Source organism: Podarcis pityusensis, assembly GCF_964106645.2.
Source record: "Podarcis pityusensis genome assembly, chromosome: 3".
NCBI lineage: Eukaryota > Metazoa > Chordata > Lepidosauria > Squamata > Lacertidae > Podarcis > Podarcis pityusensis.
In genome coordinates, this window is record NC_138026.1 from 69,859,840 (window position 1) to 69,887,632 (window position 27,793).

Genomic DNA, 27,793 nt, shown 5'->3' on the forward strand with positions numbered 1-27,793 from the left:
GTTCACAATGGAGCTCAACACGATTTATCGTGGATGTGATTGATCAGATCTTTTATAAGACAGAATTTAATATAGTTTTATTACATACTATGTAGTAATTCATGATATTTATCTGGTAGGATACTCTTTAGTATTGCATCATACATTCCAGGGTTGAATCCTGGCACTGAAAACAGGTTCCAGAGCCAAACTCTGTTTATGTGCTGAGTTGAAGGCACACTAGTTTGCATGCTCTTATGGGAACTTCTATTGGCAAATCAGATCAACAAGGAAGAAATTAATGGGGAGATCATTATCTTGCACAATGACTTTCAGCAAAGCGGAAAAACAAATCTTCAGTGTCCAATGTTTTTGGTGAATCCTGAAGATGCAGGTCTTTAGGACCCATGAAATATATATTTTCAGGACCAACACTATTTTTTTGCTTTTTTTTTTTTAAGTGTAAACTCTTTAAGTGTTGTAAACTGTATTTTTAATTGTTGTAACCTGTCATAGGACCTTAGGGTAAAGGCTGGGTAATAAATTTAATAATAAGGTTAAGAATGAGTCTGCATTTTAAAGCAGATTGACTGATGATTTAGGTATTAACAAGCTATATGAAAGGAAAGGTTAAGAGTGGGCATCGCTCTTCCAGGCCTTGGTTGTGACTTTACTTTCTAGAGTTCATGTCTGATTTAATGTTAAAGTGTCTAGAGCTTAAGGATGCTCCCTGGAAAAAGAAGCAGCTGGCTGTTTGACTTGTGCTGATAACATTGTTATAGTTGTTATGTTGTAAACAAGTAACAATAAAGAATTACAACAAATATTCTCCAGATTAACAGCACGCAGAAGCTGGGGAACCTATTGTGAGGACAAAATGTTGTTCGTCTAATCTCTGATCTCCTTAAAGGGGGGAGGCAGGGAATAGAAACGATCATAAATCGATCATTTCGAATCGCTTCAGCGGGGAAACCCCGTGTTAACCTCTCCTGGGCTCCTCGGAGGAAGGCTGAGGGAGTGACAACTGCAAGTCCTTAGATTCAGGTAGGTAGCCGTGTTGGTCTGACGCAGTCGAAATATATATTAAAAATTTAAAAATGTCCAGTAGCACCTTAAAGACCAACTAAGTTTGTTCTGGGTATAAGCTTTCGTGTGCATCTGAAGAAGTGTGCATGCACACGAAAGCTTACACCCAGAACAAACTTAGTTGGTCTCTAAGGTGCTACTGGACAATTTTGCAAGTCCTCAGTGAAGTTTCCCGCACACTTGCATCCTCCATCTTTTTGGCACGGAGACGGCGTCACCTTCAAAGCCTCTCTGGAAGCGAAAACGCAACCTCCCTCCTCCCGCCTGTCACGTGACGGCACGCTCAGCCGAGCCCTCCGCGACGGAGGCGCTTGAGGGGGTGGGAGTAGTCCCGCGCAGCCAATGAGAACGCGCGTGGGATTTTCGGGCGGCGCGAGGTGGCTTAAAGGCCAGGCGTAAGGTGCTGCAGGACCAGCGGCCGAAGCAGGACCTGGAGGAAGCATGGATGCAAGCGGGGAAGGTGTTGTGCTCGTGGCTGCTGTCAGGACCCCGGTCGGTGAGTGGGAGGGCGCGCAAGGCCGGCTGCGGCGGCTTTGGGGGGGGGGGATATTTCACCCATTGGAGACGCTGCGCTTCCTTTCTGATCTTGATCATTGATGGAAACCTCCAAAATGTATTTTGCCTAGTTAGGTTTTTACCTCTATCTTCAGCCCATTTTATTTTATTCTATTGCTTATGGCTAGTGGCTGATGCAAATAAGGATTCTTCTGATCTGAACTTTCTGATCGCGGCTGGAAAGCGAAGCAATCGCTATTGCAGTGCCTCTCCAGTATCATTTTAGCGCCCCTCCAGTTGAGCTGTAGCCCATTTCTCGTGGAAGGGGAACTGCAGACTCGAAGGGTGGGAGCAGTTTAGATTGGCCAGCGCTTCGTGGTTTTAAGAGAGGACGAAGAGCGCGAGAATCCGAAGATGAGCTGTCGTTTTGATCCATTAGACGTCATCCCAAATCAACGTCCTTGTTGGCCCTAATCCAAAGTTAAATAACATTTTTGCGATTGCAACTACATGAAAGGTGGGCGTCTTGTAAATTTTGACTAAACTCTTCTCTGTTTTCATGAGGACTGCAAGCTTTTCGAGCCATTTTCCCCAGATCGCCCAAACCTAACCGTGCAAACATGTCAACTCGGAAGCCAGCCGGCCGCGTTGTGTTCAATAGAACAGGCAACCTAATCTTCATTTCGGAGTTTCTAATTTTCGTGGAGTACTTGTGGCGTAGAGCCGGTGGTAAATATTAACGTGGCCACTTCAGGCTCTGCCTCTCTCAAGTGATTGGGTAGGAACTGTAGAGCCACCGGGTGGAGCAGCCCTGTGATTGCTTCGTGAGAGGCGCTGACGAATCGCGCTCTTCCTCCGATTGGCCTGCGCCGGGTAGAACCATGAAAGCTCGGCCCGCTTCTGTTCTCTCATTAGATTAACAGAACCTAATGCTGCTCTTTAGCCAGTCCTCTGCAAAGAGATAGCTGCAAGGTAGAAGCAGTGCCGGATTTACGGATAAACTAATCAAGCTATAACTTAGGGCCCCACTCTCTTGGGGGCCCCTAAAAAATTTAAAGGAAAAAAACCAACCTGAATGTACATTTCCAAAATACAGGATAAAAAACAAATGAAATAAAACCTACATACAGCAACAGTGTTTTGTGTTGTGTAGGCTCCTATAATGTAAGTAATGGGCCCTGCCTGCTAGCCTGCTCCCTAAAATATCACTGGTTTGCTCATTTATATACATAGGATTCCTATGATGTAAGTTATTTTGATAAAATACATATTTTGTTATGTGCAAATGGCTTTAGATACCGATTAGATCCATAAATTACTATATAGCATATATTCAACACAAAAAACCACGACAACTTGTTGTTGACAAAGCATAGCTGGACATATAAAGGGCCCCATTACCTCCAGTAGCTTAGGGTGTCATCAAACCTAAATTCAGCCCTGGGTAAAAGGATGTGGCTCTTGGGTCATGTGACGATGTCCTTGGAGGGGAGATCCAGGGTCGGCAACTCGTTATGCGAGAAAGCTGCAATGCCAACTCCTGATCTCAAAAATGCAGGATGAGTACCTCTGAACATGTGCAGAGTTGTTTTCAACATTGATTACATATGGCATGTCTTTATGAGGGGCGTGTTTCCTCTGTGTGTAACCGCAGGACAAAATAGATTATTGCCTCTACTTTAATGCAGCCTCTTATCTGCTTCGACAAGTTTACTCTGTTGTCTTCTATTTAAAAATCATCTTTCCCCACTCTTGATAATCTATTTTTTATTCTCCATAATAACTCTTGATATTCACAGTGGTTATTGCACAACTTAGCTTTAATACATATGCCTCTCTTTTTTTATTTGGCTTGACGCCAGAGTTTCCAGTTTGACAATGAATACCTTTTTTAACCCATCTTGCACAAAGCAAGTGTGAAGAACGGCACAGGCAGTGTGTGTGTTATGGGGTATGTTGCATTGAGGAGAGAGTGCTTTCCCACCCCAAATTTAGATGATTTTGAGCATGAATGACTGAAACTGAAAGACAGCAAAATAGAAAACAAGCCAAAGGAAGCCTTTATTTGCATAATGCTCAATCATGGGCATAACCAAGGGGTGGGTGGGAGGTCAGCTGCTGCCCCCCCCATGATCAACTAAAACAATAAAAATACTTAACTGAAGTTCTGCCCCCCCCTCACACACAACGTAAAGCCTGCCCCCAACAATAAGTCTGCTCCCACCAACATAAATCCTTCCTTATTGGGAGTAAGTCTCATTTAAATTGTGAGACCAATTTTAAAGTCAGCATGGACAAGATTATGTTTCACTTATGCACAAAGATTTACTAGGAAACATAATTTGAGTCATATGTACAATTCCAGTTATGCAACACCCCACCCCATATTACTTCATTTACATATGCCTTACTGGACCTGGATTCACAAACCTTTTCCTAAAGTACTTATTTTGTGGTTGAAAAAGGCCTGTCTGTAGTATAACAACTTAACTTGCATTTTATCTAGGATCCTTCAATGGTGCCTTGTCTACTTTGCACGCCCATGAGCTGGCTTCCGTGGCCATCAAGGAAACCTTGAAGAGGGCAAAAATTGAACCTAAAGAAGTATCTGAGGTTATATTTGGACAAGTCTTGGCTGCAGGTATGTCTTAAGTGAACCAGTTTTCTCAGGTGCTGGTCTGGAATCTGTTTTGCCCTCTTCACTAGGGCTTTTGTAATACTTAGGCAAGATATGCATTTATACTATGAGTCATATTTTTAATATTCCTCTACTGTACAGCTCACCTTCTCTTCCCCTGTGTAAGTAGGGTTGCCAGCTTACAGCAAGTTGTCTTGTAACCTTTCATTGCCCCTGGCAGCCAGAGATGAAGCAACTGTGACTGCTCCTTCTCTGGTCCTGCCATCTGCCCTCTCTAGTCACAACATATAGGACTCCCCATGTGCCACATCAGTCAGAACATGTGGTGGGTCACACGGCCAGAGAAGAGGCTTCATTGGTAAGCCACAGCTCTCTCACCTCTGGCAGCACCGAGGGTATTCAAGCTACAACAGTTTGCTGGATTGCAACCCTACTTACCATTTTTATTCATCTCAGTGCTGGTATATCAGATTTCCTGAGAGCAAACACTTGGGTTTTATTTGTGAGCAAATGGTAGCGAACATCCTCATTTACTCTAATTCATTTAATTTAAATCTCAGAAGGTAATGCCAAAATAACCTTACCTCAGGTTGCATCATAACTCATGGGAAGTTGGTTTATAAGGGAGCAGTTGTCTTTTAAGGAATAGTTGCTTAGTAGGAACAGTTTCCCTTACCTTGAAAGGTCAGCATCTAGAGTTTGAAAGCCTGTCACAGCACATCCCTACATGCTAACCAAGGGGTGGAGAGCTTTCTTCAGACTGAGGGCAGCAGTCCCTTCTGGGCAACCTTCCAGGGGACGCATGTCAGTGGAGAGGGGGAAAGAGCAGAGGGAAAAGTCGATGGAGCAGTTGAGGTGAATTTGTACAGTAGGCTACTTTCTCCACACTCGCACATCCCTCTCTATCCTCCACCCCATGAGCCAGATAAAGAGCTCTGAAAGGTTGTATTTTGCCCTTTGGCCTGAAGTTCCCTGCCCTCCCTCATTCTGCGAATGAATCTTATAAAAATGTTCCTTGCCCACTCCTGAGTTTCCAATCCACAATAATCCTATTCACTACCTATGCTCCCCCTGATACCTTGTCAGTCCCTAACCCCGGTTCATACTTTCTACCTAATCCCTCGCTTGCTGAGCCCCTCACAGTCTTCCCCAATCCAAGCTAACCTGAGATGGTCTTCCATGGTTAAGCGTCCTCTAGTAGACAGTCGGGGGAGGGCTGAGGTGACATAGGGTGCCCTCATAACAATTCTAATTGGCAGAACTGTTGTGCAGGGTTGAAAAGTGGTCAGGAATCAAGGAGGTTTTATTTTGACTCCTGGAAGGTGCCCAGAAAAAGAACATGGAAGATGGAGGGAAGGTGCAGAAGTTGTGTCAGTGGAACGTGGGAGTTCAAAACTAAATGAAGCCCAGCTCATAGGAATGTTGTAATTTATCCTGAAGGCACAGAAGCCCCAAATCAGATGTCAGGGAAGAGCAGAAAACACTCTTGACACCAGAAAATCCAGAGCAGAGGTGACTTGAGCAACCCAAAGGCAGGTGTTGAAATGCAGAGTTAAGTGTAGGTTTTGGAAAGCAGTGTCTGGTTCTGCAAGCAAGAGCCAGCTATCCACTTAAGAACAAAACAGGATGCTTGAGAATATTGTAGCCAAATGGTGTTTCTGTGTCCTTTTTGCCTTTTCATATGGAAAGGAATGGGGAGGGCCGAAAGTTGGGCAGGGGGAAGGAATGAGAGCAACTGAGCCTGGTTGTCTCTGCATGCTGATGAATTCTTTCTATTTCTGCAGGTGCTGGTCAGAATCCTGCCCGACAAGCCAGTGTTGCCGCTGGGATTCCATATGAGATACCTGCTTGGAGCTGCCAGATGATATGCGGTTCAGGCCTGAAAGCTGTTTGCTTAGGCGCTCAGTCCATCATGATAGGAGATTCCAGTATTGTAGTGGCTGGAGGCATGGAAAGCATGAGCAAGGTGAGGCTTTTGCTGTTCATAAAAGGGCCTTAGTTGGTTTTTGCAGATTAGTGGTTTGGAACAATTCTCAGGGCAGAAAGATTTGGACTAGTTCAGAATAGCCATTATTTGCATGGTGGAATCATTATGACTGAAACAAGGCTGGGTCTAACAACATCCCCAAGCTGTAGACATGGGGCGGCAGAGAGAGTGTGTAATTCATTGGTTCAGTTAAGTAAAGTTAGACTCTGGACTTAATTGACTTAATGGGGGCTCCCCTCTTTAGATGGCAATCGTTTCACTTCAAATCACAGTCCTGCTGTGTTAGAAGCCTTCCTGCTCATTCCCCTCTCTTTTTGCCCTAAAGTCCTGACGTCAACGGGTGGTGCTGTGGGTTAAACCACAGAACCTAGGACTTGCCGATCAAAAGATCGGCGGTTCGAATCCCCGTGATGGGGTGAGCTCCCGTTGCTACCGCGGTCCCTGCTCCTGCCAACCTAGCAGTTTGAAAGCACGTCAAAGGGCAAGTAGATAAATAGGTACCACTCCGACGGGAAGGTAAACGGCATTTCCATGCACTGCTCTGGTTTACCAGAAGCGGCTTAGTCATGCTGGCCACATGACCCGGAAGCTGTACGCCGGCTCCCTCAGCCATTAAAGCGAGATGAGCGCCGCAACCCCAGAGTCAGTCACGACTGGACCTAATGGTCAGGGGTCCCTTTACCTACCTGACATCACCAGTGGTGCAACCCCATCCAGAACAGGTAGGATCCTTTTCTAGTCAACTACTTCACCAACTGAGCATACCTTGGATGTCTCTGGATTGACCATTTGCCCATGTATGGCCTACTCAGATCATCATCAGCCCTCCAAGGGCTCTGGAAGAGGTATACCCTGTCACCTCCTACGCGATTCTTTAAACTGGGGTTGCATCTTCCATAAGCGAACCTTGTACTGCAGCCCCTTCTGTAGACCTCATTTGTTTACAGAAACCAGAATAGCTGTGACATGACGAGGGACTGGCCAGAAGAGACTTGATTTCCACCCACCTCCAAACAACGTCATTCTTAGAATTCTAAATGTGTCAAAATGATTTCCTTGCAGGCGCCTCATGTCATTCATATGCGCAATGGGTTGAAGATGGGGGAAGCCTCCTTGCAGGACACACTGATCTTGGATGGCTTGACAGATGCCTTCTACCACTACCACATGGGTATAACTGGTAAGCCGCATGATTCTTCCAAATGGCATTGTCAAGTGGGTGGGGGAAGAGTCTAGTTCAATATTGGATATTATTTTTATTAAATATTAGATGGACCATTTCAGCTTTCGCATTTCCTTCAGCAATAGCTTTAAACATTTATTTAAGCAACAGGTATACCTTTCCAACAAAATAGATTTGATTGTGTCATGAGTGAGTAAGCACTGAACGTTGGAGGCAGCAGGTTCCCATATTTCGTTACTGAACTTTTGATGCAATTACAGCTGTGCTGTGCATATGGCAACATGACTCTTGCTGCATCTTGATAATGAGTATATACTCCCCAACTCCTGGTTTCAGCTGAAAATGTTGCCAAGCAGTGGCAGGTTAGTCGAGAGGAGCAAGATCAACTGGCTGTACAGTCACAGAACAAGGCTGAAAATGCCCAGAAGGCTGGCTATTTTGATAAAGAGATTGTTCCTGTTCATGTGCCTTCTAGGAAAGGTGAGTATGTATTCATAGCAACACCTGTTCTGGGTACAGGGCATATGACTAGTTATCATGGTCTGTATCTGTTTCTGTGCTTCAGTTCTTCCTCTATTATCAGGGATAATGATCTAACTCAGAGGTGGGTGGAGTCTGGCCCACAAGATTAGTAATTTACATTGTCACTGTGAGAAGTAAAACGGAAATGATGGATGGTAACCATTTTACTGCTGTCCGGCTGCAAAGCAATTTTTCAGAGGTCTCCTGTTTGAAACGGTTCTGAGCCAACATTTCCTGACCTTCTGAGAGCCAGTGTGGTGTAGTGGTTAAGAGCGGTAGTCTCGTAATCTGGGGAACTGGGTTTGTGTCTCCGCTCCTCCACATGCAGCTGCTGGGTGACCTTGGGCCAGTCACACTTCTTTGAAGTCTCTCAGCCCCACTCACCTCACAGAGTGTTTGTTGTGGGGGAGGAAGGGAAAGGAGAATGTTAGCCGCTTTGAGACTCCTTCGGGTAGTGATAAAGTGGGATATCAAATCCAAACTCTTCTTCTTCTTCTGAAACTTTGTCTTAAAGTCTAATTCATTTAACAGTACAGTGGTACCTCGGGTTAAGTACTTAATTCCGGAGGTCCATTCTTAACCTGAAACTGTTCTTAACCTGAAGCACCACTTTAGTTAATGGGGCCTCCCGCTGCGCCGCTGGAGCCCAATTTCTGTTCTCATCTTGAAGCAAAGTTCTTAACCCGAGGTAATATTTCTGGGTTCGCGGAGTCTGTAACCTGAAGCATATGTAACCCGAGGTACCACTGTAAGTCAAAAGAGGTGGAACCTCAGAAGCCAAAGGTTCCATGGGTTAACTCGAAGCAGTACTGTTGTTGCGTACCTTTCTACGTATTGGAAGTAGACCAGAGCCCTAAGCGTTCTTCCGTGGGAGCACAGAGTTGCTATGAGTTGTTGTGTGAGTGTGTCTCCCCATTGTACTGCAGTGGAGGGCTGGCTCTGCAAGCACAGAGCGACTGCTTGCATAGAAGTGAATGGGAGAGGACAGGATGGGGTATGGGTTGGGGGCAGGGAGATGAATTTCCATTTGGATAGGGTACAGAGATCTTAGGTTCCATTTTAACTTCTACATAGACAGTTCTTTCTGAAATACTTGCTGCCTTGCAGGTCCGGTCGAAGTGAAAGCAGATGAGCATCCTCGCCCTGGTACCAAGTTGGAAACGGTGACAAAGATCAAGCCTTTTTTTATAACTGATGGAACGGGAACCGTGACCGCAGCAAATGCCTCAGGTTTGTTTAAGATGTTACAAACCATTTTTAATAGTGCGTTTTAATTTTGTAACCCATCCCAGGACCCGAGGGTGAAGGGTGGGTAATTAAGGATCATAATGGATACCACTTAAATATAATGCTTAAAATGCATCTGCTTCAAGCAAGTTTTATTTAACTTCAGGCAGATACAATCGGGAATACTTGGGGCAGGGGAAAGGCATGTATTTTCTCCAACCATAGCTTGGGGCATTGCAGTGGAGTGGGGGAGGGGAAGGGGGAGGTGGTTGTTAGGCCTTTCCGCAGTAGAGACTTAGGACTCTACTAGACTGGTAAAGAAAAAACAATTTATATGCATTGTATGTGTGAGAACATTGTGCCACCAGATGGCGACATGGAGTCCCGTTTTTCTCTACCTGTTTTCCCTGTTTAAATTTACAATGCTATAAACTGAAACGCTTCTTTGATGTGTCTAGATCCAGCCTTAAAGACCAGGACAAAGTACTGTTTGTAAAATACAGTTTGCCATGCAGAATCCCAAAAGCCTCTTTTAAAGTGTTGTGTTGTCCTTCAAAGTTGAAAGGCGTGTTTCTGTCCCTCATGAACCCTCAAAGGGGAAAACTCAGTATGGACTGAGCACGCTCAGTGGGCATGGAATGCTGATTACAGACGGTGGGAGAAATGGAAGCCCTGTAGGAATGAGATGGGAGTGTACGGAATTCTGTACATTTTCTTGCAGGCCCTACTTGTATATATTTAACCCGATCTCAAAGTGCTGTTGTGTACGTAGCCAATGCAGCAGCACCAAGCTGGGAACCCCCACCTTTGTGGAAGTACAAAGAAATGTATAAATCTTTAGGGGAAATCTGCAAGGGGAGAACCCTCAAAACTTCCCAGTGAGGAATAAGCGTGCTCAGTGGCCGCAGGATGCTGATGGACTGGGGCTGGGGGGAGGTGAGAATGGAAAACTGGGATGGAGGGATAAGCTGGAATGTTTTGAATCCCGAACAGGGGAACTGAGCCATACCGCAACATTTTGTGACAGGTTACACTTCTCAATATACCATCCTTAAACAATTTGGTTCGCCTAGGGCTTGCCAATCAGAAGGTCGGCGGTTCGAATCCCTGCGACGGGGTGAGCTCCCATTGCTTGGCCCCTGCTCCTGCCAACCTAGCAGTTTGAAAGCACGTCAAAGTGCAAGTAGATAAATAGGTACCGCTCCGGCGGGAAGGTAAACGGCGTTTCCGTGCGCTGCTCTGGTTTTGCCAGAAGTGGCTTAGTCATGATGGCCACATGACCCAGAAAAACTGCGGACAAACGTCTGCTCCCTCGGCCTGTAAAGCGAGAAGGGAAGTTTTTAATCTGTGATATTTTACTGTATTTTTGGTTTCTATGGAAGCCGCCCAGAGTGGCTGGGGAAACCCAGCCAGATGGGCGGGGTACAAATAATAAATTATTATTATTATTATTATTATTATTATGAGCGCCGCAACCCCCGAGTCCTTCGCGACTGGATTAACTGTCAGGGGTCCTTTACCTTTACCTAATACTGATAACTTACTGATGACTACAATTTTGAAGAAGATAAGTGTTCCTATCAACCACTTTGAAGTTTTTTTTACAATCAAGTGGTGTACAATTTTTATGAAATAAATGACTAAATTATGACCATTATATTTGTATACAAGTCTCATTTGCCATTGCTTTCCAGTTGTGACATGGGGGGGACGACTCTAGTAATGTTTGTGGGGAAATCTACCTGTTAAATTTCGCACACTAGGGTCATGGGGATAAGGATTTGGCCCACCGGCTAGAAAAAGTTAATTCACTCCTGTGCTAATAGGCAGCTGAAGAGCAGAGGGCAAAAGATTTCTACTGTGGTAGTTCTATCTACTTTCAGGTTTTACTCTACCTGGAGAACGCTTTCAATGGCATGTTTTGAGTCTCAAGCCGTGTCCCCTCTCTCTCCCCACTCCACTCCATCCCAGGTCTAAATGATGGTGCTGCAGCTGTAATTCTCATGAAGAAAGCTGAAGCCCTTAAACGAGGTCTTGCCCCTTTGGCACGGATTGTATCCTGGGCCCAAGCTGGTGTAGATCCTTCTGTCATGGGGATTGCGCCAGTCTCAGCCATAAAGAAAGCTGTAAGTAATATATCGGGAACAGGGCGAACCTTTTCAGAGTACAGTGGTACATCAGTTTAAGTACTTAATTCGTTCCGGAGGTCCGTTCTTAACCTGAAACTGTTCTTAACCTGAAGCACCACTTTAGCTAAAGGGGCCTCCCGCTGCCGCCGGGCCGCTGGAGCACAATTTCTGTTCTCATCCTGAAGCAAAGTTCTTAATGAAATGATTTTAGAATGTTGTATCATTTTACTGTTGTTAGCCGCTCTGAGCTTTGGCTGGGGAAGGCGGCATAAAAATAAAATTTTATTATTATATTATTATTAACCCGAGGTACTATTTCTGGGTTAGCGGAGTCTGTAACCTGAAGCGTATGTAACCCGAGGTACCACTGTAGCTTGTTAGTCCTGAGTAACTAATCTTGTATTAAACATACACTCTGTTTCCTCCCAAACAATATACTGTATTTTTCCGTCTATAAGACGCCCCCATATATAAGATGCCTGCTATTTTAGGGGGCTCAGATGTAAGAAAATGGGGGAGGGGAGATGTATCTGTGTGTAAGACGCCCTTTAATTTTTGACATTTTTTAGGGGGAAAACCTAGTCTTATATACAGAAAAATACAGTAACTTAAAAAACATTTTGGGCAGTGCCATTTTTCTAGAAAAAGAGGTGCTGGAACTCACCATGAACACCTCCCTTGTTATCCTATAATGGCAATAGTGCCCACCTGAGAGGTGCCGGAACAGAGTTCTGGCTGAAAAAAAGCCCCGATTTGGGGAAAACTTCAGTTGATGCTAAATTACTGTTTTCCAAGCAATGCACTCCTTTAGTTTCTATGAATAAATCTGAGACATTGGCACACATAGTTTCTGTAAGACTCATGCTATTTAATGAGCCTATGTGTAAAATTTTACATCTTTCATGTTAATGGGAAGGCTTCAAACAGTATTTTTAGAGTCAATAACCAACTGCCCATAGCATTACCCTATTTTCCTAATGTCTGGAATCTAGTTGGTTATAATCTGCTTCTAAAACCTGAAGGCACACAGACCAACTTTGCTAATTGCTTGAAGCCTTGATGTTAATTACTGGTTTGCCCTTCTGCAGCTGGAAAAAGCAGGTTGGACAGTGGATCAAGTGGACTTGTATGAAATCAATGAAGCCTTTGCTGCTCTAGGTTGTGCAGTAACAAAAGAGCTAAAACTGAACCCGGAAAAGGTACGTTCTGAAAGCTCAATACTGGAATCATCTAGCCTTATCTGACAAAGGGAGAGATAATTAGGTGCAGCCTCTCTGATAAGGTGGAAGGCATTCAGAATAAATATGCATATATTGGGGGTTGGTGAATATAGAAGGGCTCATTTCATTTGCAGAAGGGGATGATTTGGGGGGTGGGGAGCCTCCTACTGGGAAAGTGTACACAGGTTTGGTGGGTGTTAAACTGTTGAGGGAAGGAGGAATTTACAAAAGCTGTTTCCTTCCTCCAGTGCAGGAATGGGGAAACTCAGGCCCAGGGGCCAGATGCACCTCTCCAGGCCTTTATCTGGTCCTTGAGATTGACCTTGCCAGGCCATACCACTCGCTCTCTGAAGTGATTTTGCCTGCCAGGAATGTGTCCTTTACTGCAATGAGGCATCTCAATTGCATCAGAACTTGGTCACACCGCCATGCCCCTCCTAGTAGCTCCACCAAGTCTATTGGCTACCAGCCATCGCTGGAATGAAGGTGCCTGTGTTGCTTTGAAGCAACTGGGGGTCCCTCCCCTTGCAAATAAGACAGCTTACCTCCCTCAACTCCCAGGGTTGCAGCCATTTTTTTCCTGGAATAAATGCTGCTCATCAACACAGCTTTTAAGGAGAATTCACACAGTATTGCTGCCGAACTATTGCATTAGTGACTTTCCTCACCCTAACTTGTCCTCTGGTCCTTTTTCTGACTCTACCTCTATTTTTTTTAAAAAACCATTACAGATAATCTCTCCAGTGAAGGCTGGTTAGAATGTCATTGAGGCATCTCCAGTCTCTGACATTGCTGTAATTTCCCTTCTTGTCCCTTTGTCTGCCTTGTTCTATGGTATACTTTATATTTAACAGGGACACTTAATTTTTGTGGCAGGTGAACATTGAAGGTGGGGCTGTTGCCCTTGGCCATCCTCTTGGAGCATCTGGTTGTCGGATCCTTGTTACGCTTGTGCATGCACTGGAACGAACAGGTGGAAAACGGGGGGTTGCTGCTTTGTGTATAGGAGGAGGGATGGGCATAGCCATGTGTGTAGAAAGATAATCTAAGTGTTTCGGTAATTCTGTATTGCATGGCTTCTAATTAAAACAAACTGTCTTAACTGCCGCCTCTTCCTTCAATTACTGTGACCACGTCACTATCTCAGTTCCATCACTGCAAATGCTGTACCAACTTTAAATTACTAGTACTGTGTTGTATATGGATCTCAGTATGTATGACTTGTTTATATAGTCACGGGATAAATATGGCTTAAAATAGCCAATCCCTCTGCTGGCTGCTGCAGAGAGCACCTTAGTGGGCAGAATCAGTCTCTTTACTTCAGGAAAAGTTAAGCTGTTGCTTGCCCCACCCCAGCACAAAGCAAACACCTTGGGTACTGGAACTTTAGCGCTAGGCATGACTACACAGCATTCCTTGGTGTAGAGAACCAAAAGCATTGTATAGTGACTTCAGTTTAAGCCCTCAAAAGCTCTTAGCCACCTTGCATTTTATTGCGTGCTTAAATATCAGAACAAATATGAGGACACAGCCATTTTTTAATTTTAAGTAATTAAGCAGAAGTGCAACAGCTTCATTAACACACTTGTACATACAAGACTACAAAGACTTTTACAGGAACAGTTGGAATAAAAATGCATTTAGTCTTCAATTGCTCCAGAATGAACTGCATCTTCATAGCATCCGCCTTTATCACCTTTACTTTCAGGGTGAAGCTTAATAACATCATCGATTCGAAGAATAGTAATTGCAGCTTCTGTTGCAAACTTCAGACTCTTTGTTTTAACCACAGTAGGCTCAAATACACCAGCCTGCTTGTTGTCACGTGGCTTTCCATTGATTAAATCAAGACCAATCCTTTAAAAACAAAGTTAATTGTTTTAGATAGGTACATAAACTTTAGATTGGTTTAATATTCCCAAATGAAGAGCTAACTTTTAATCCCAATTTTGTAACATTTTTGATACAGCGAGAGCCAGTCAACATTTAGTTCCTCTGCTCTTCCTCAATCTTTTATCCATTTTTGTCAACCTTGTACCTGAACGAAGTACACCACCAGAAAAACCTACCTTGGCAAAGCTGCCGCTACAGACACAGGGCTTAAGTCATTTTTTAAAGATGATTTGTATTGAGTGCTGGCATATTTAAGACTAGAATTAGCTATATGTCATTGGGCTTGTGACAAACAATTCCACTTCTTTCTGCACTGACACTTACCATTTCAAGTTTTTGCGTTCTGGATTCACTTGAGCTTCATTGTGAAATGCCCTGAGTTTCGCAACAAGATCTATAGCATCTTGAGCAGCATTGACTGCTAAAGTGTTTGGGATAACCAGAAGCGATCTTGCAAATTCTGCAATAGCAAGCTGTTCACGTGATCCCTAATTAAAAAAGAATTATATATTAGCATTTCAGAACTATAATGCAAAAGAACAATGCCTTATTAGCAATAAATAGTCTATTGTGCTGAAAGTTAGTTGAAGTGATCCCATATAGGTATTCAGAATAAACCTATCCATTTTTAAAATCAATCTTACATTTAAAAATTCCCAATGCATCTTTCAACAATTGTTAAGTGAATTATGGCTGCTCTCAACAGAAAAAAAGAACTCCAAAGCTACAATAAAACAAAGTTCACAGGTAGAAGTGTTTCCAAACATTTATTAACTACAAACTTACCATACTGGTTGCATAATTTTCTAAGTAAATAGAAAGCGCTGCTTCAACTGCACCACCTCCTGGAACCACAGACTTTGACTCTAATACTCTTTTGACAACACAAAGAGCATCATGCAAGGATCGCTCCATTTCATCACACATGAAGTCATTTGCCCCTCGTAATATAATGGCGGCTGTAGTCCGTGCCTTAGTACTGTTTCAGAAAGACAAAGTGAAAGGTCCTTATTCCTGAGTTAGTTATCAAAAAATTTAATAGCTAATCTAACCAACCCCATTTAGCTATATTTTTGAGTTACTCATTTTTCATTATGTAGTTAACAACAACTGAATTGTGTCCAGGTTTATCAAGAAAATTCATGGTCTCAAACTAATTACAGAGGACTGAAAATAATCTATCCCACACATATAAATGTTCACACAATTAAAAAGGCACCATGGCAACTATCAAACATGAAATTTCAAAAGATGTAGCAAAATATGCTGGTGCCAATACTTTATGCAAGAGAATAATTCTTACTTCTTGATTAAGATTAATTCATCATCACAAATTCTTTCTTGAACCACTTCTTCTGCTTGTCCCAACATTGATGCCTCAAAAGTTTCTTCACCTTCCAGATTTGCCAGGGTTGAACACAGAGTGGCTTATAAAAAAACAACACACAAACAAGGCCTTTAGTATGCTTCACAAAAGCCACTTTCATTGTGCCAAACAACCTCACTCGTATTTGGGTTTTTAAGGTCCAACAAGTGGCAGTAAGCAACGTGTTTCTACATATTTAACTTCACTACTAACAAGACTAGCAAGCTGTGATGTTAAGCTGAGATGTCTGTAGTTACCTCCAGAAGCCTTAGCGATGCGTTTAAGATCTCTTTTTAGAACTCTGCGTACTCCCATGGCACCAGCATCCGCAAAATATTTCAGACACATATCATCAATTCCACCAGTAGTCAAAACGACATTTGCGCCTGTGGCCAGGATCTTATGAATTTTCTCTTTAGTGATGTCAGCCTCTCTGCATGAGAGAGTAGGCATGCATTAGTTAAACAGAAACAAACTCAAATATGAAATTAGTGGTTGAAAAGATAAAATACTCCATAAAACTAACTGCGATTTAATGTGCGATCTATCTTCCCAATTATATTAATATCCATTTCATATAAAATGCTTTCCAGACACACATACAGGGCCTCTGCTAAATATCTTTAAAGATCAAAAGTAGCATTTTGAAATGAGTTGGACGCCTGTGCAATTGACATGTGATCATAATGCCCAGTCCCATATAAAATCTTTGCAGATGTATCTCAGATTAACTGCAGTTTCCAAACCATCTTCAAAGACAGCTCTCCATACTATACAATTGTCTCATTTGAAGGTTACCAGAACATGCATCACCGCTATCAGAGACTGGTAAATTAATAAAGTATACAACTTTTCCATCCAAACCCAGCTGTCTAGCAATAGACAGAAGCATAAGCCTGTGAGATAGCTGAGTTAGTAAAGCTAAGAGTCCTATGCTCTCAGGATGATGGGTTTAAGCCCCATATGGGACAAAAATATTCCTACATTGCAGGGGGTTGGACTAGATGACCGTTGTGGTCCTTTCCAACTCTACCATTCTCTGATGCAAAGTTTGCTAGACCCCACAAAAAGACCCCTACATCAGATGTAGCCCTACTGCAGCCTTTTTTTGTAAGGTGCCTGCCAGGGTATTACTAGCACTAAAACTTCCATGCATGAGCACTGGTCAGATAATAAAAGTTGAAATCAAAACATCTGGAAGGCACTAGGTTTGAGAAGGCAGCTCTACTGCTTTCAGTTATGGCACACAATTACAAATATTATGGAGCTCCTTATTCAGGTAGATGAGGAAGCAAACTTGTGGGAAGGTAAACTAATTTAATTGATTTCAAATTAGCCATAAGCTTAGATTCACACACCAACACTTAATTAAAAGAAATCTGCTGCTGCTCTTTATAATCAACTTGAATTGAGCTGATTCTTTCCAAGAATAGTGATACAGTTTGGAACACACTGCTTCAAAATTCTTAAGATTCCGTATTTGCCCCTGGTTCTTTTTAAACATGTTTCACTATCTAAGACAAGCCTGAAACCTATATATACACACTATCATTTTAGTTCCAAGTATCCCCCCACAGCATACCTCTGCCTAATCTGGTCCAGTTTTTCAGGATCTGTGACTACAACCTGAACACCAAGCTTCATTTTAGTCTTCTGTAAGCTGAAGTCAAGACATGCAATCTTTGCATTTACTATTCTCTTGGGCATACCTTTAAAAAGGAGAAAAAACATACCACACATCCTAGGTTGTTTATTAAAATACAGTATTTCAAAATTATTTTTAAAAATCAAGTTAGGAATATTCTTTAAAATGTGCTATTAGTAATTCTTGTAACAAAGTTAATCACCAAAGACTCATTTTCTTGAAACCCACTCTGTTCATAAACCCTCTAGTCTAAATCAGTGTCCATCCATTCAAATCGTGCATTATTGGTTGATACACTTTTACACCACAAATCTTTAGACATCTACTAAAAAGTGAGTCCCACTAAATTCAGAGGGCTTACTACCAGGTATGAGGGTGCAGAATTGCAGCCCGACACAGAAGAGGACCAAATGTCTCCTACCGTTTATTTAGTATCATACTTTCACGTTAAATGGAAGTGTTAACTATATTTTATGCCATCTACTAATACTTTAGGATTCCTCAGAAAAAGGAAGTGCATGTGTGTCTTTGCTGCTAACACAAAACTCTATTGCTTTGTTGATAAGAATGTGACCTTACTTTGGGAGCCCACAACACAGTTCAACGCATAGCCATTCACAAGAATGCTCTCTTTCTGACTGCGACCATGTGCCTTCAAAACGTTAATGGAGTTGATGGGATAGTGTGCTTGCCCTTTTGAATCTGTGTATTTTACTGCAAGTGCAGCATCCACTACCATGTTGGCAAAGAAGTCACTGTCACTATAAGAAAACCGTTAAGGAGAATAGGAGCAGTTGAGCATCTATTAAATTTACTGCACATCTCAGATTAAAAAGACATTATAAATATCCAAGAGGGTTTCATAGTAGCTAAGACTAAAGTCATTATACATATGCAAGTTCTCTGGAAAGACATTCTTAAAGGAATGTCAATCAGGATTAGACCATGCCTTTATACCTCCCCCACTACATATTGAAGGAATGGGTTTCTGTGTAGTCAGTTTGAAACGGACCCCCCCCCTTTCTTCTTTCTCCAAGGAAGCATTTCTAAAACGCGTCAACTTGAGCTGTTGAGCAAAATGCATAACAAGAACACAGCTGTATAAACAAAGCTCTCTCCTTTATCAGTCACAGCAATGGATGACCTTGGCTGTTCCAGTGGAGTAGGGATGACATGTCTGGGTCTTATCTTACCACACTCTGACGCACAGACCTAGTCCGGGAACAGCGCCAGAGTGTGTTCTTGGAGTTGGTGACCTCTTGCTCCAAGATAAGAGTATAGGAACAGGAATATCCTTTTATGGTCAGAAGTACAGGAAGGAAAACCCTTCTATGGTTAAGAGTACCAGAGCAGGAACATCTGTGATGTCAACCTGCGTGTACAAGCTGACGTGCCTCGATTCCTGGGGAAGTGGGGAAGAGGGTGCCTGGAGGATATATATACTGCATGTAATCTCTCATTTCTTTGGACTTGCTGTGGACTGACCACGCAAGTGCCTTTCTGCTGCTCCGGAGAGCAGAAATAAAGAACTCTTTCTCTGAACCAACCCTCAGTGTCATTTGACTTCCTTCCTCCCGTCCGGGAGCAACGCAGAGCCCACCAATTGGTAAAGTCTAATAAGGCTACAATATCTAAGAAAAATTGCTATTTTTCTCTTCAAGGTAGCACTCAATACTTTGCTTCCACAAACTGAAAGGATACATTCCAATGATTTTGGAGGACATTGATGTTTTAGCTGCATTAATAAGGCAGTCCCTGCCCAGCTCATCTGAGTTAATAACAAGGTTCTCATTGATGTATCGAACTGCTTCCCTGTTGAATAAAAGCACAATTTTTACAAGCTAGTTATGATTTAATTTTAATGTTCTCAATGCTTTGACTACTTACAGAAATTATAACATTAACAGTAATTTCATCTCTTTAAAAATGGAATAAATGCTGAAAATGAGTTATTTCCTTCAATGGCCAGCCATCATTCCAAGGATAGCTTATGAAAGAGTTTTAAAATACTACGCAACATATAAAACAACCAAGATGAACCCAGCAAAGAATAAAATACAACCTGAATCAATGAGCTTAATCACAGCAACTTAAGACTGCCATCCTATGGTGGCTTAGAGGGTGTGTGAGGGTCACAGACAGAATGGATCTCATACATCTGCAAAAGGAGGCTGATCATCTCAAATCTCCTTCTGCAGGTGCAACAACCTCTCTCATACTTGCTGCTCCGATAGCGATTAAAGACAAAAACGTGGTCCTGCAGGCTTGTGAAATGAAGAGGACATTTGAATCAGTCCTGGGTACACCTAGACAGCGCGCGCGCGCACGCACACACACACACACACACACAGATGGGACTTCGTCCAATACACCTGGAAAGCATCAGGTTAGCAAATACTGACACATAAAGCCTACGGCAGCTGTTCTGCCAATGTCTCTCTCCTTACCTTCAGCATAAATTGCATATATGATTGGCCTGTCAGTATGTTAAAAACCCTACATAAAATAAGTCTTTGCCTGGTGTCAAAAGGATAGCAAAGTGAGAGCCAGCTGAGCCTCCCTACAAAGGACATTCCACGTGCAGCATAACACCAGTGCTCTTTCCCTACTTGCCATCCACCTTTCTTGTGATGGCTGGGGCCGTTAAATGTGCTGTCACTGAGGCAAAATAACACGCTGCCCTAAAATAAAAATCTTAAGATTCAATAAAACTTTAACAGGGAAGGTTGAAATTGCTCAGCAGTAGATTTCACCACTGAACAGTTTTCTTACTTGCAAGCGAGACGATATCCGCTAATGACAGAAGTGGGATGAATTTTCTGTTTAACCAACTCATCTGCATTTTTCAAAAGTTCTGCAGCAATGATCACCTGTTAGAAATAACAGAGACACAATTTAACAATATGCAAGCTATTCTGTGAAAAAATTACAGCATAGTCAAAGCATGAGCTTAATGAAAAAAGAATGATGGTCTTAATGTGACAAGTTCATTCTCTTTAGCAGATGGAAGGTATCATTTGCAGGTCTTCTTGCTGGCCCTGGAGGGACCATTAAATTAAATTTCACATCCTTTCTACTTTTTCCAAGATTCCATGGCTTCAGAGGATTTGGCGCTGGCCTGGCACAGTTGCCCTAGCTTATCCTGTCCACCATTGCAAACAGCAGCAGCTTTTGCTGTATGGGGCCCATTTCCTCTCACAGCTTGGGAACTGAGTTCTCACCCCAAGTCCATGGCTGCAATGTCTTCCTCTTCAAAAGATAAGCACTTGAGAATACCTAGTGTCTGTGTAAGGGAGACATATCCTGTCAGATGTCTGCTCCTTAAGAACCACATGTATGTGTCCTAAAACCTGATCCCCAACCAGCCTTGGCTAGGTGGAAGTGACATGGTAAGAAGTTTTGTTTTTTTTTTAAAAAAAAGGCCTGTAGATGATGATGCAAGGATAAACATAGCTCAGTATATGCCTGTTGTCTTGTGGCAAGCAGGACCAGAAACTGGGTGAAGAAACAGAAGGCTCTTAATGCACAGCATTATTCATTTGCTTCCCCTCCGATTTTGACACAGTTCTAGTACCCTATCAGTAATAACCAAAGTAGTCAGAAGTGGAACATGGGTTGTCCCAAAGGCATTTAAATCTGGCTACAGAAATGGAATCCAAATATGGTCTAAGAATTGTATTTGTTGGTTCTGTTGCTGGGGCAGACTTTAACAACTGCAGTGCTTTCCCAGGCAAATATTCCGAAAAGGAAGTTGCTACTTTTGCTTGCTGGGGGATGGGGAAATGATGGCCCCATTTTGTTTCCTTTGTAGGTGGTTACTTCTGGCTACTGCCAAAGCAGACAGATAAAAACTAAGGTTTGTTCTCATGTTAATGTGAGAGGTTACTGAGTTCTTTGTGTAAATCACTGTGTGCACGATGAAGAAAAAACGAATAAGCATATTTCAGAGTACAGAAGAGAGTATACTCATCCCTATGCTGTACTGATGCCAGCCTGTCATTCAGAATAGCCAATGCAGTCCCAAAAACTTTATTCTTCTGCCTCAAGCTACTCCATCTTTTAATTGCACCACCCCCTTACATGAACTTGCAAGAAAGAATAATACTTCTGACAGTAAAGTGTAACAGGTGTGTTTTCTTTGAATCCAAACTATAAGCATGCCCAGATTAATTAAGAGTATGTACTGCCATTTCATATAGGATGAATACATTGTCCATATTCTCCTTCAGACCTTTGGCAGTCATTTATTTATCCCATAAGCATAGCCACTTATTTTGTAATGCAAATAAGTGGTAGTCAAATGGGAAGACTTTCCCTCCAGTTATAATAGTAAACACAGGTAGCCTTCTAAGTGGGTTCAGGAGAGTAACCTGTCTAAAGATAATTCATGGGAGAATGGGCCATATCTAATGCTGCAGCTCCTCTGGCACTAGGGATGTCTGTGTGTGCAACTGGTCTTCATCTCATATCCCTCTAGCCTGCCGTGTGCCCTCAAAATCAACTCTATAGAATTGGAGGACCTTCCAGAGTAGATTCCAGAGGTGCAAGAGGAGAGGAGGAAAGGAAACCTAAGTGCTACTGCACCAGTGGAACCTTGCTAGTACAACATTAGATACAGCCCAAGATCTTTTATAGGAGCATCTCCACCCCCATCGTTCAGCCCGGACACTGACATCCAGCTCCGAGGGCCTTCTGGCAGTTCCCTCTCTGCAAAAAGTGAGGTTACAGGGAACCAGGCAGAGGGCCTTCTCAGTAGTGGCACCTGCCCTGTGGAACGCCCTCCCATCAGATGTCAAGGCTATAAACAACTGACTTTTAGAAGACATCTGAAGGCAACCCTGTTTAGGGAAGTTTTTAATGTTTGATGTTTTAGCACAGGGGTCAGCAACCTTTTCCAGCCGTGGGCCGGTCCACGGTCCCTCAGACCATGTGGTGGGCTGGACTATATTTTGAAAAAAATAATAATGAATGACTTCCTATGCCCCACAAATAACCCAGAGATGCATATTAAATAAAAGCACACATTCTACTCATGTAAAAACACGCTGATTCCCGGACCACCCGTGGACCGGACTGAAAAGGCGATTGGGCCACATCTGGCCCCCGGGCCTTAGGTTGCCTACCCCTGTTTTAGCGTGTTTTTAATTTTCTGTTGGGAGCCGCCTAGAGTGGCTGGGGAAACCCAGCCAGATGGGCAGAGTATAAATAATAAATTATTATAGTTCTAATTCAAACACATTAAGCTGGAGTATGTAATTTTTAAACTGTTTATCAAGGCTGTGTTAATTATGGTATTTTGGCTAGACAAGTTGATTGAGCATACTTCGTTTCAACAACAATAAATGAATAATCCTTTATGTGAAACAGGCTTTTATAAACTATGCTAAGGAAAAAATGGACATAGCAAGCCTAACATTAAGTGGTTGCAGTATTTTTAAAACATCAATACAGCAGGTTAATTTATTATGTATCTAAAATAAATCATATATGTGCTGCTTAGATTTCAAAGCAGACCTGAGTGGGACAGCACAGAACAGTATTGTGCTCCCAGCCCTTTTCCAGTGCACATGAATCTACAAACATACACATACCACAGAGGTGGTCCCATCTCCAACTTCTTTGTCTTGTAGTTCTGCCAGTTCACACAGAACTTTTGCTGCAGGATGCTCTACCTCCAGCAATTTCAGAATAGTTGCGCCATCATTCGTAATGGTCACATCCTAATATTCCAGACACACAAATAAATAAATAAATAAATAAATAAACAAACGACTGTTACTTAACATTAATCATAATTATGAAATATAATAGGAAAAATATGCAAATAATCATAAAGAACTGCTTAAGGGTCGCTAGGGACTTGCTCAGGGGTCCCTAGTTTTGGGCTAACATTTCTAGCTGTCAGAAAATGTGGCTGCCAAGTTCCTCTGCCCAACATCAGCCAAGGAAGGGCCCCCCCATCCGATTTTCCTGAGGTAAGGACAGGCTGGGAGCTGGGAGGGCTGACCCTCAACATACAGTATCAGCACTAAGCAGTCTGTTTTTGGCTGCAGGTTTTACCAAGCAGCAACCAAGCAAGACCCCACCTTATTTTTCTGCTTCAGAGAAGGAACAGTTGGTGAGCTTACTGGTTTGGTTCTGCACACTCTGGTCATATAGCTACCAAATAACCTCCAGCTTTCCTTTCAGTGTTGGAGCTGAGAAGAGGACAGGGATAACTATGAAGCTGCTGGGAAAATCACCACCCACCCCTTTCAGCTTCAAAGTGAGGATGGAGACTGGTTGCTTTTTACTCTGACTACGATGAGCCAAAGTCCAACAAGTCTTAATTAAGTGCCCATTAAAGGGACATTTTGCCCATATTTTGCAAGGCTGCTGAGAATGGATAACTGAATTAGCATGTATATTTACACACTTCTGTTTTAAGCCAAACCCTTGTGACCAACAAGTTATGGAAATTATTTGAGTACAGTAATGACCATTCATAATGTAAGAATATTCTTTGCAACTGAGAGTAGGGCAGTGGGGTGGGGGAAGTGAAGACAAGCTACAACAATTAACCATGATGTTGTTCACTGCTCCTGCTCAAGCTGCACAGAAATAGTACTTTGGTTCCTGAAATTAATTCTGATTGTGCAGATAAAATATAACTGATAAAATTCTACAGAATGGGGTAGTAAGTGTGTGAAAATGGTCCAGATGCAATGATCCCCAGGCATGCACCTCCAGATAATAATATTTATTATTATTATTATTATTATTATTATTATTATTATTATTCTGGTGCCCAACCATCTTTACTTGGTCTTAAGTAGCCAATAGCCAGGTACAAAATGTGCCTGGTGAATTTTGACCTCTGAAACACATTAAAAAACATGTTTAATTCAGGTTAATTTTATAGACTTACTGAAAGACGTATCTTGGTTGCACAGTGCACTTTTCTCTTAAAATTTACTCATAGAAAATAGTGTCTACTTACACCAATGTCATCCACCAACATTTTATCCAAACCAACTGGGCCAAGAGAACTCTTCACAATATTGGCAATGGAAGCAGCAGCCATAACTGTTCAGAAAAACAGATACATTTTCCTCTCAAATAGCGTCGGTTTTTTTTTAAACAATAGGTTACGTGATACAGATGCTGCCATATATACACTTATTTAAATCAAATCCTTTTAGAAAAGTAGTTAATTCTGGTTAAGAAAACCAAACTTACCACTTTGTTTAGTATTTAACTATAATAATACTGTACCTCAATGTTATTTGTACATGGTTTGAATGGGGGAACACGTGTTTCGCAGAGAACCTCTAAGATGTATCAGAGCCTCCTCAAGTAGGCTCTGTTCACACAATTCATCCAGTTTTTCACAAGGAATGGACCACACAAGCAGAGTTTGTAATAGGCATTTTCTAGTGTAAGCACAGATCCATTATAACAGTTCCATGCACAGTGTGTCTAAATGTTCTCAGCCCCATGTGCACAGCTGAACCAGTCCAAAAGCAATGAAGTACATTTGCTGTCTTTGTAATACTGTACTATGTTCTGCCATTTAATATAGGAGGAAGACAGTGTTCATTCTTCTCCTTTAGACTATGGCAGGCTTTTCTTTATCCCATAAGCATAACCTCTTATTTGGTAATGCAAATAAGTGGCAGTAGAATGGGAAGGGTCCAACTCCTATCCGAGCACAGATTCTAAATAAACTTGTACCTGAGCTTGGGGAAATAGCTATATATTTTAATTCAATAGATTAAATGCAGTTTATAATGTTATAAATATGCACAATAAGGCTCAAATGTGTTTTTAAAACCAACAGAACTTGTATTAAAGATTAAAATGCAACCTCTCACCACAGATAAACCAAATGCCAGCATAAACATATCTATGCAAGATCTCAATGGGGAAGGGGAAAGACAATGCTGATCAGGATTTTTAAGTTCCCCTCTACTTGTTACACGATCTACCACTACTTGGGTTTCCATGTAAAATGAGAAAAACACAGGTAACTTTTAGCTTAAAACAAATCTATATTCACTAGCCTAAATCTAGTCACCAGTGATTTTTAAAATAATAACCTATTCAGCAGTTTATGATTATAGCACTTCTTAAAAGAAAATGTGGTTTCAACGTTATCTTGCAAGATAACACTAGTACAGATTTTAAATGACATTATTTTGAACTAATGGAATTGGGTCAACTGATAGGTTAAGATTCTCTTGTGTGCATTACACTCTGACAAAATTTTTAACCCATGGAGCCACGTGAAATTGAAAATTACATCCCAATTTAATGTTTTAATTACAAATTAGCATCAATAATTATTCTTTTTGTGGTTCTGCTTTGAAATTCCTGAAACCTATTTTTTCAATCGGTTACATTTCCTACCGGAATAGGAGTGGGCTGCCGATATCACGGCATGGTTTCTCATAAATCCTCAATGCATCCAAATCGGGCTTAGCAATGTGGTTGACCAAAGAGACGAGCTTCGGAAGCGAGCCCTGCCATATAAGGAAGCGAACTGCGCGCCCCCCTCCCCCCAGCCACCGAGCCGCCAATTCTCGCGGAGGCTGACGGAAAAGGAGCGGCTCCATCGCACATGGAAAAAGCGAATTATTTCACGAACGCGAGACCCGAGTCGTGGCGAGAAGAAAAAAGACTTGAACAAGTGGCTCTCAGTTTGATCCTCCCGACAGATCCCTCCCCCTCTCTAGAGGCTCAGGAAAGGGATGCCTGTGGGTCAGCTCAACGTTCGCCGCCTTGGCCAAAGGCCGCCCGTTCTCTGCGCGCCCGTTAAGCGCAGGGAAGCCGGTTCCGCCTCACACACGCGCCCGCCCCATCAGCCCTAGCGGAGGCGAAGCCACCGTTAGCCTCCTGAGAGGGTTTCGGAAGGCCCCGATGAAATTAATGACCATTCCTTCTTTCGTTTATTTTTACCGTTCTGCGTGCGGACATGCTCGCCGGTGCCCCGCTCTCCGAAAACCGCCAAAGGCCCGTCGAACGCCATCTTGACGAACAAAGAGAGCGAGGCGGCAACGCGCGTGCAGCACTGCAGACCTCGCGGCGCAAGGCTTCCTGGGTAAGCCCGCCCCTCAAGGCGGCGGTCCTTGGGAGGCTCCTAGCGTTATCTTCGCCGGAAGGGCGTAAGAGATGAACCAATCAAAACGCGGGGCACAAGTTTACTCAGGCCTGTCTTTTGAGTTTTGGATGGTGATTGGACCTTGCGCCGCAAACGAGCGTGTCTTTCCTGTTGCGTAGCAACAAGTGAGGCGGTTATATGTGTTCTAGAAGATTCTAGAAAGTGGCTGGGATCCGGGGATGCTCGCGTGAGGAGAATTCCCCAGGTTGAATAAGCGCCTTTGGAAAAGTCTCATCAGCGCCTTTCCCAACCATTTTGAAGCCACTTTTGCTTGAGACTCCCCTCAGCTTGTCATGTTGGGGAAAGCTAGTGATATTCCAATGAATTATTATATATATTTATTATTGTACAGTTCAGAAATTAATCTCATGAATTCATTCCGGCAAGCGCCCCCTCCCCCCGCACCCTTTCACAAACGACAGAAAAATCAGAGCCGTAGTGCGCAAGCGCACTTTGGATTGACAAAATCAAGCTACAGGGGGTTGGTGTTGAAATCGAAGACGTAAGAAAAAGCGCCGGACCGCTACTGCTACGTAATAAAGGCTGCGCCGGATATGAGCGCACTGTTCTCTCTGTGAGCCTCGATCGAATCTACGGACAAGATAAAAGAAAATGTAGAGGGAAATCCCATTGTAGAGGCGGATTCTGGGTTTTCGGTGGAAAAGCCAATTTTAGCTGTGAAAAGGAGAAGGAGAGGTTTTCAGTGGCTCCTATACGGAACCCAAGTCCCAAAAAGTCGTTCCCACTCTCTTAAATTCAGATCTTATTTCGTGTATTCCCCGCTCCGTTTCTAAGCATTTAAGGCATGCAAAGTCCAATGCCAATATAGTCCATTCTTGTAGGTTAAGGGAACTAAGATTGAAATATCGCAGGTTAGAGATGTGTTTATGAGACTGATTTAGATTCCTTTCCAAATCCTCCGTGCAAAACGCCGCTGGGCTGTAGCAGTGGTAAAACTGCATAAACTGCCCTCCTGCAAACTCCTCTTCCAACCCAAATTCTGCGTCAGTTGATTGCAGAGGCCTTGCATTCCTTTTACATGCTGAAAGCGCTGCGCAGTTGCATGTCCAACAATAGATATAGGGGATATTTTATTTTTGCTGGCGGATCTCAGTTCCAATCCGGAAGAGGGAAGTCTTTGAATATATCAAGTCTCTCATTTCGAAAACTACGGTCCCATCTACACTCTCGGAAAGCTATGGGTCTGTGGACCCAACATCTAGCCGTACAACTCGATGCGCTGTTCGTTTATAGGACCTTTCTATGGCGGAAAGCGGGTGGATT

The 27,793-nt window shown here is 42.8% G+C and overlaps 2 protein-coding genes across 2 annotated transcripts; one reads left to right on the forward strand and one right to left on the reverse strand.

The window, feature by feature from the left end:
* Nucleotides 1-1,433: 1,433 nt before the first annotated feature.
* Nucleotides 1,434-13,568, forward strand: ACAT2 (acetyl-CoA acetyltransferase 2). The gene is made up of 9 exons (XM_081000050.1): nt 1,434-1,561; nt 4,067-4,201; nt 5,983-6,164; nt 7,248-7,365; nt 7,705-7,848; nt 8,998-9,120; nt 11,089-11,243; nt 12,335-12,445; nt 13,343-13,568. The coding sequence occupies exons 1-9, from the start codon at nt 1,507-1,509 to the stop codon at nt 13,508-13,510; spliced, it is 1,191 nt and encodes a 396-aa protein (XP_080856176.1). The 5' UTR covers nt 1,434-1,506; the 3' UTR covers nt 13,511-13,568.
* Nucleotides 13,569-13,938: 370 nt separating this feature from the next.
* Nucleotides 13,939-26,467, reverse strand: TCP1 (t-complex 1). The gene is made up of 12 exons (XM_081000047.1): nt 26,308-26,467; nt 24,350-24,435; nt 22,962-23,090; nt 20,143-20,240; nt 19,072-19,182; nt 17,950-18,131; nt 17,308-17,434; nt 15,983-16,158; nt 15,663-15,786; nt 15,146-15,338; nt 14,684-14,847; nt 13,939-14,323 (listed from the first exon to the last, which is right to left on the reverse strand). The coding sequence occupies exons 1-12, from the start codon at nt 26,375-26,377 to the stop codon at nt 14,107-14,109; spliced, it is 1,677 nt and encodes a 558-aa protein (XP_080856173.1). The 5' UTR covers nt 26,378-26,467; the 3' UTR covers nt 13,939-14,106.
* Nucleotides 26,468-27,793: the final 1,326 nt, after the last annotated feature.

Bases quoted from the DNA above. Each gene is read 5' to 3' on its own strand.
- ACAT2 (XM_081000050.1), top strand. From the start codon at position 1,507: ATGGATGCAAGCGGGGAAGGTGTTGTGCTCGTGGCTGCTGTCAGGACC. The intron at 1,562-4,066 runs GTGAGTGGGAGG...CATTTTATCTAG, and splicing joins TGCTGTCAGGACCCCGGTCG to GATCCTTCAATGGTGCCTTG. The intron at 7,366-7,704 runs GTAAGCCGCATG...TCCTGGTTTCAG, and splicing joins CTACCACATGGGTATAACTG to CTGAAAATGTTGCCAAGCAG.
- TCP1 (XM_081000047.1), bottom strand. From the start codon at position 26,377: ATGGCGTTCGACGGGCCTTTGGCGGTTTTCGGAGAGCGGGGCACCGGC. The intron at 24,436-26,307 runs GTAAAAATAAAC...TTTTCTGAACAG, and splicing joins GCATGTCCGCACGCAGAACG to TTATGGCTGCTGCTTCCATT. The intron at 14,324-14,683 runs GTAAGTGTCAGT...TTGTTTTTAAAG, and splicing joins GAACGCAAAAACTTGAAATG to GATTGGTCTTGATTTAATCA.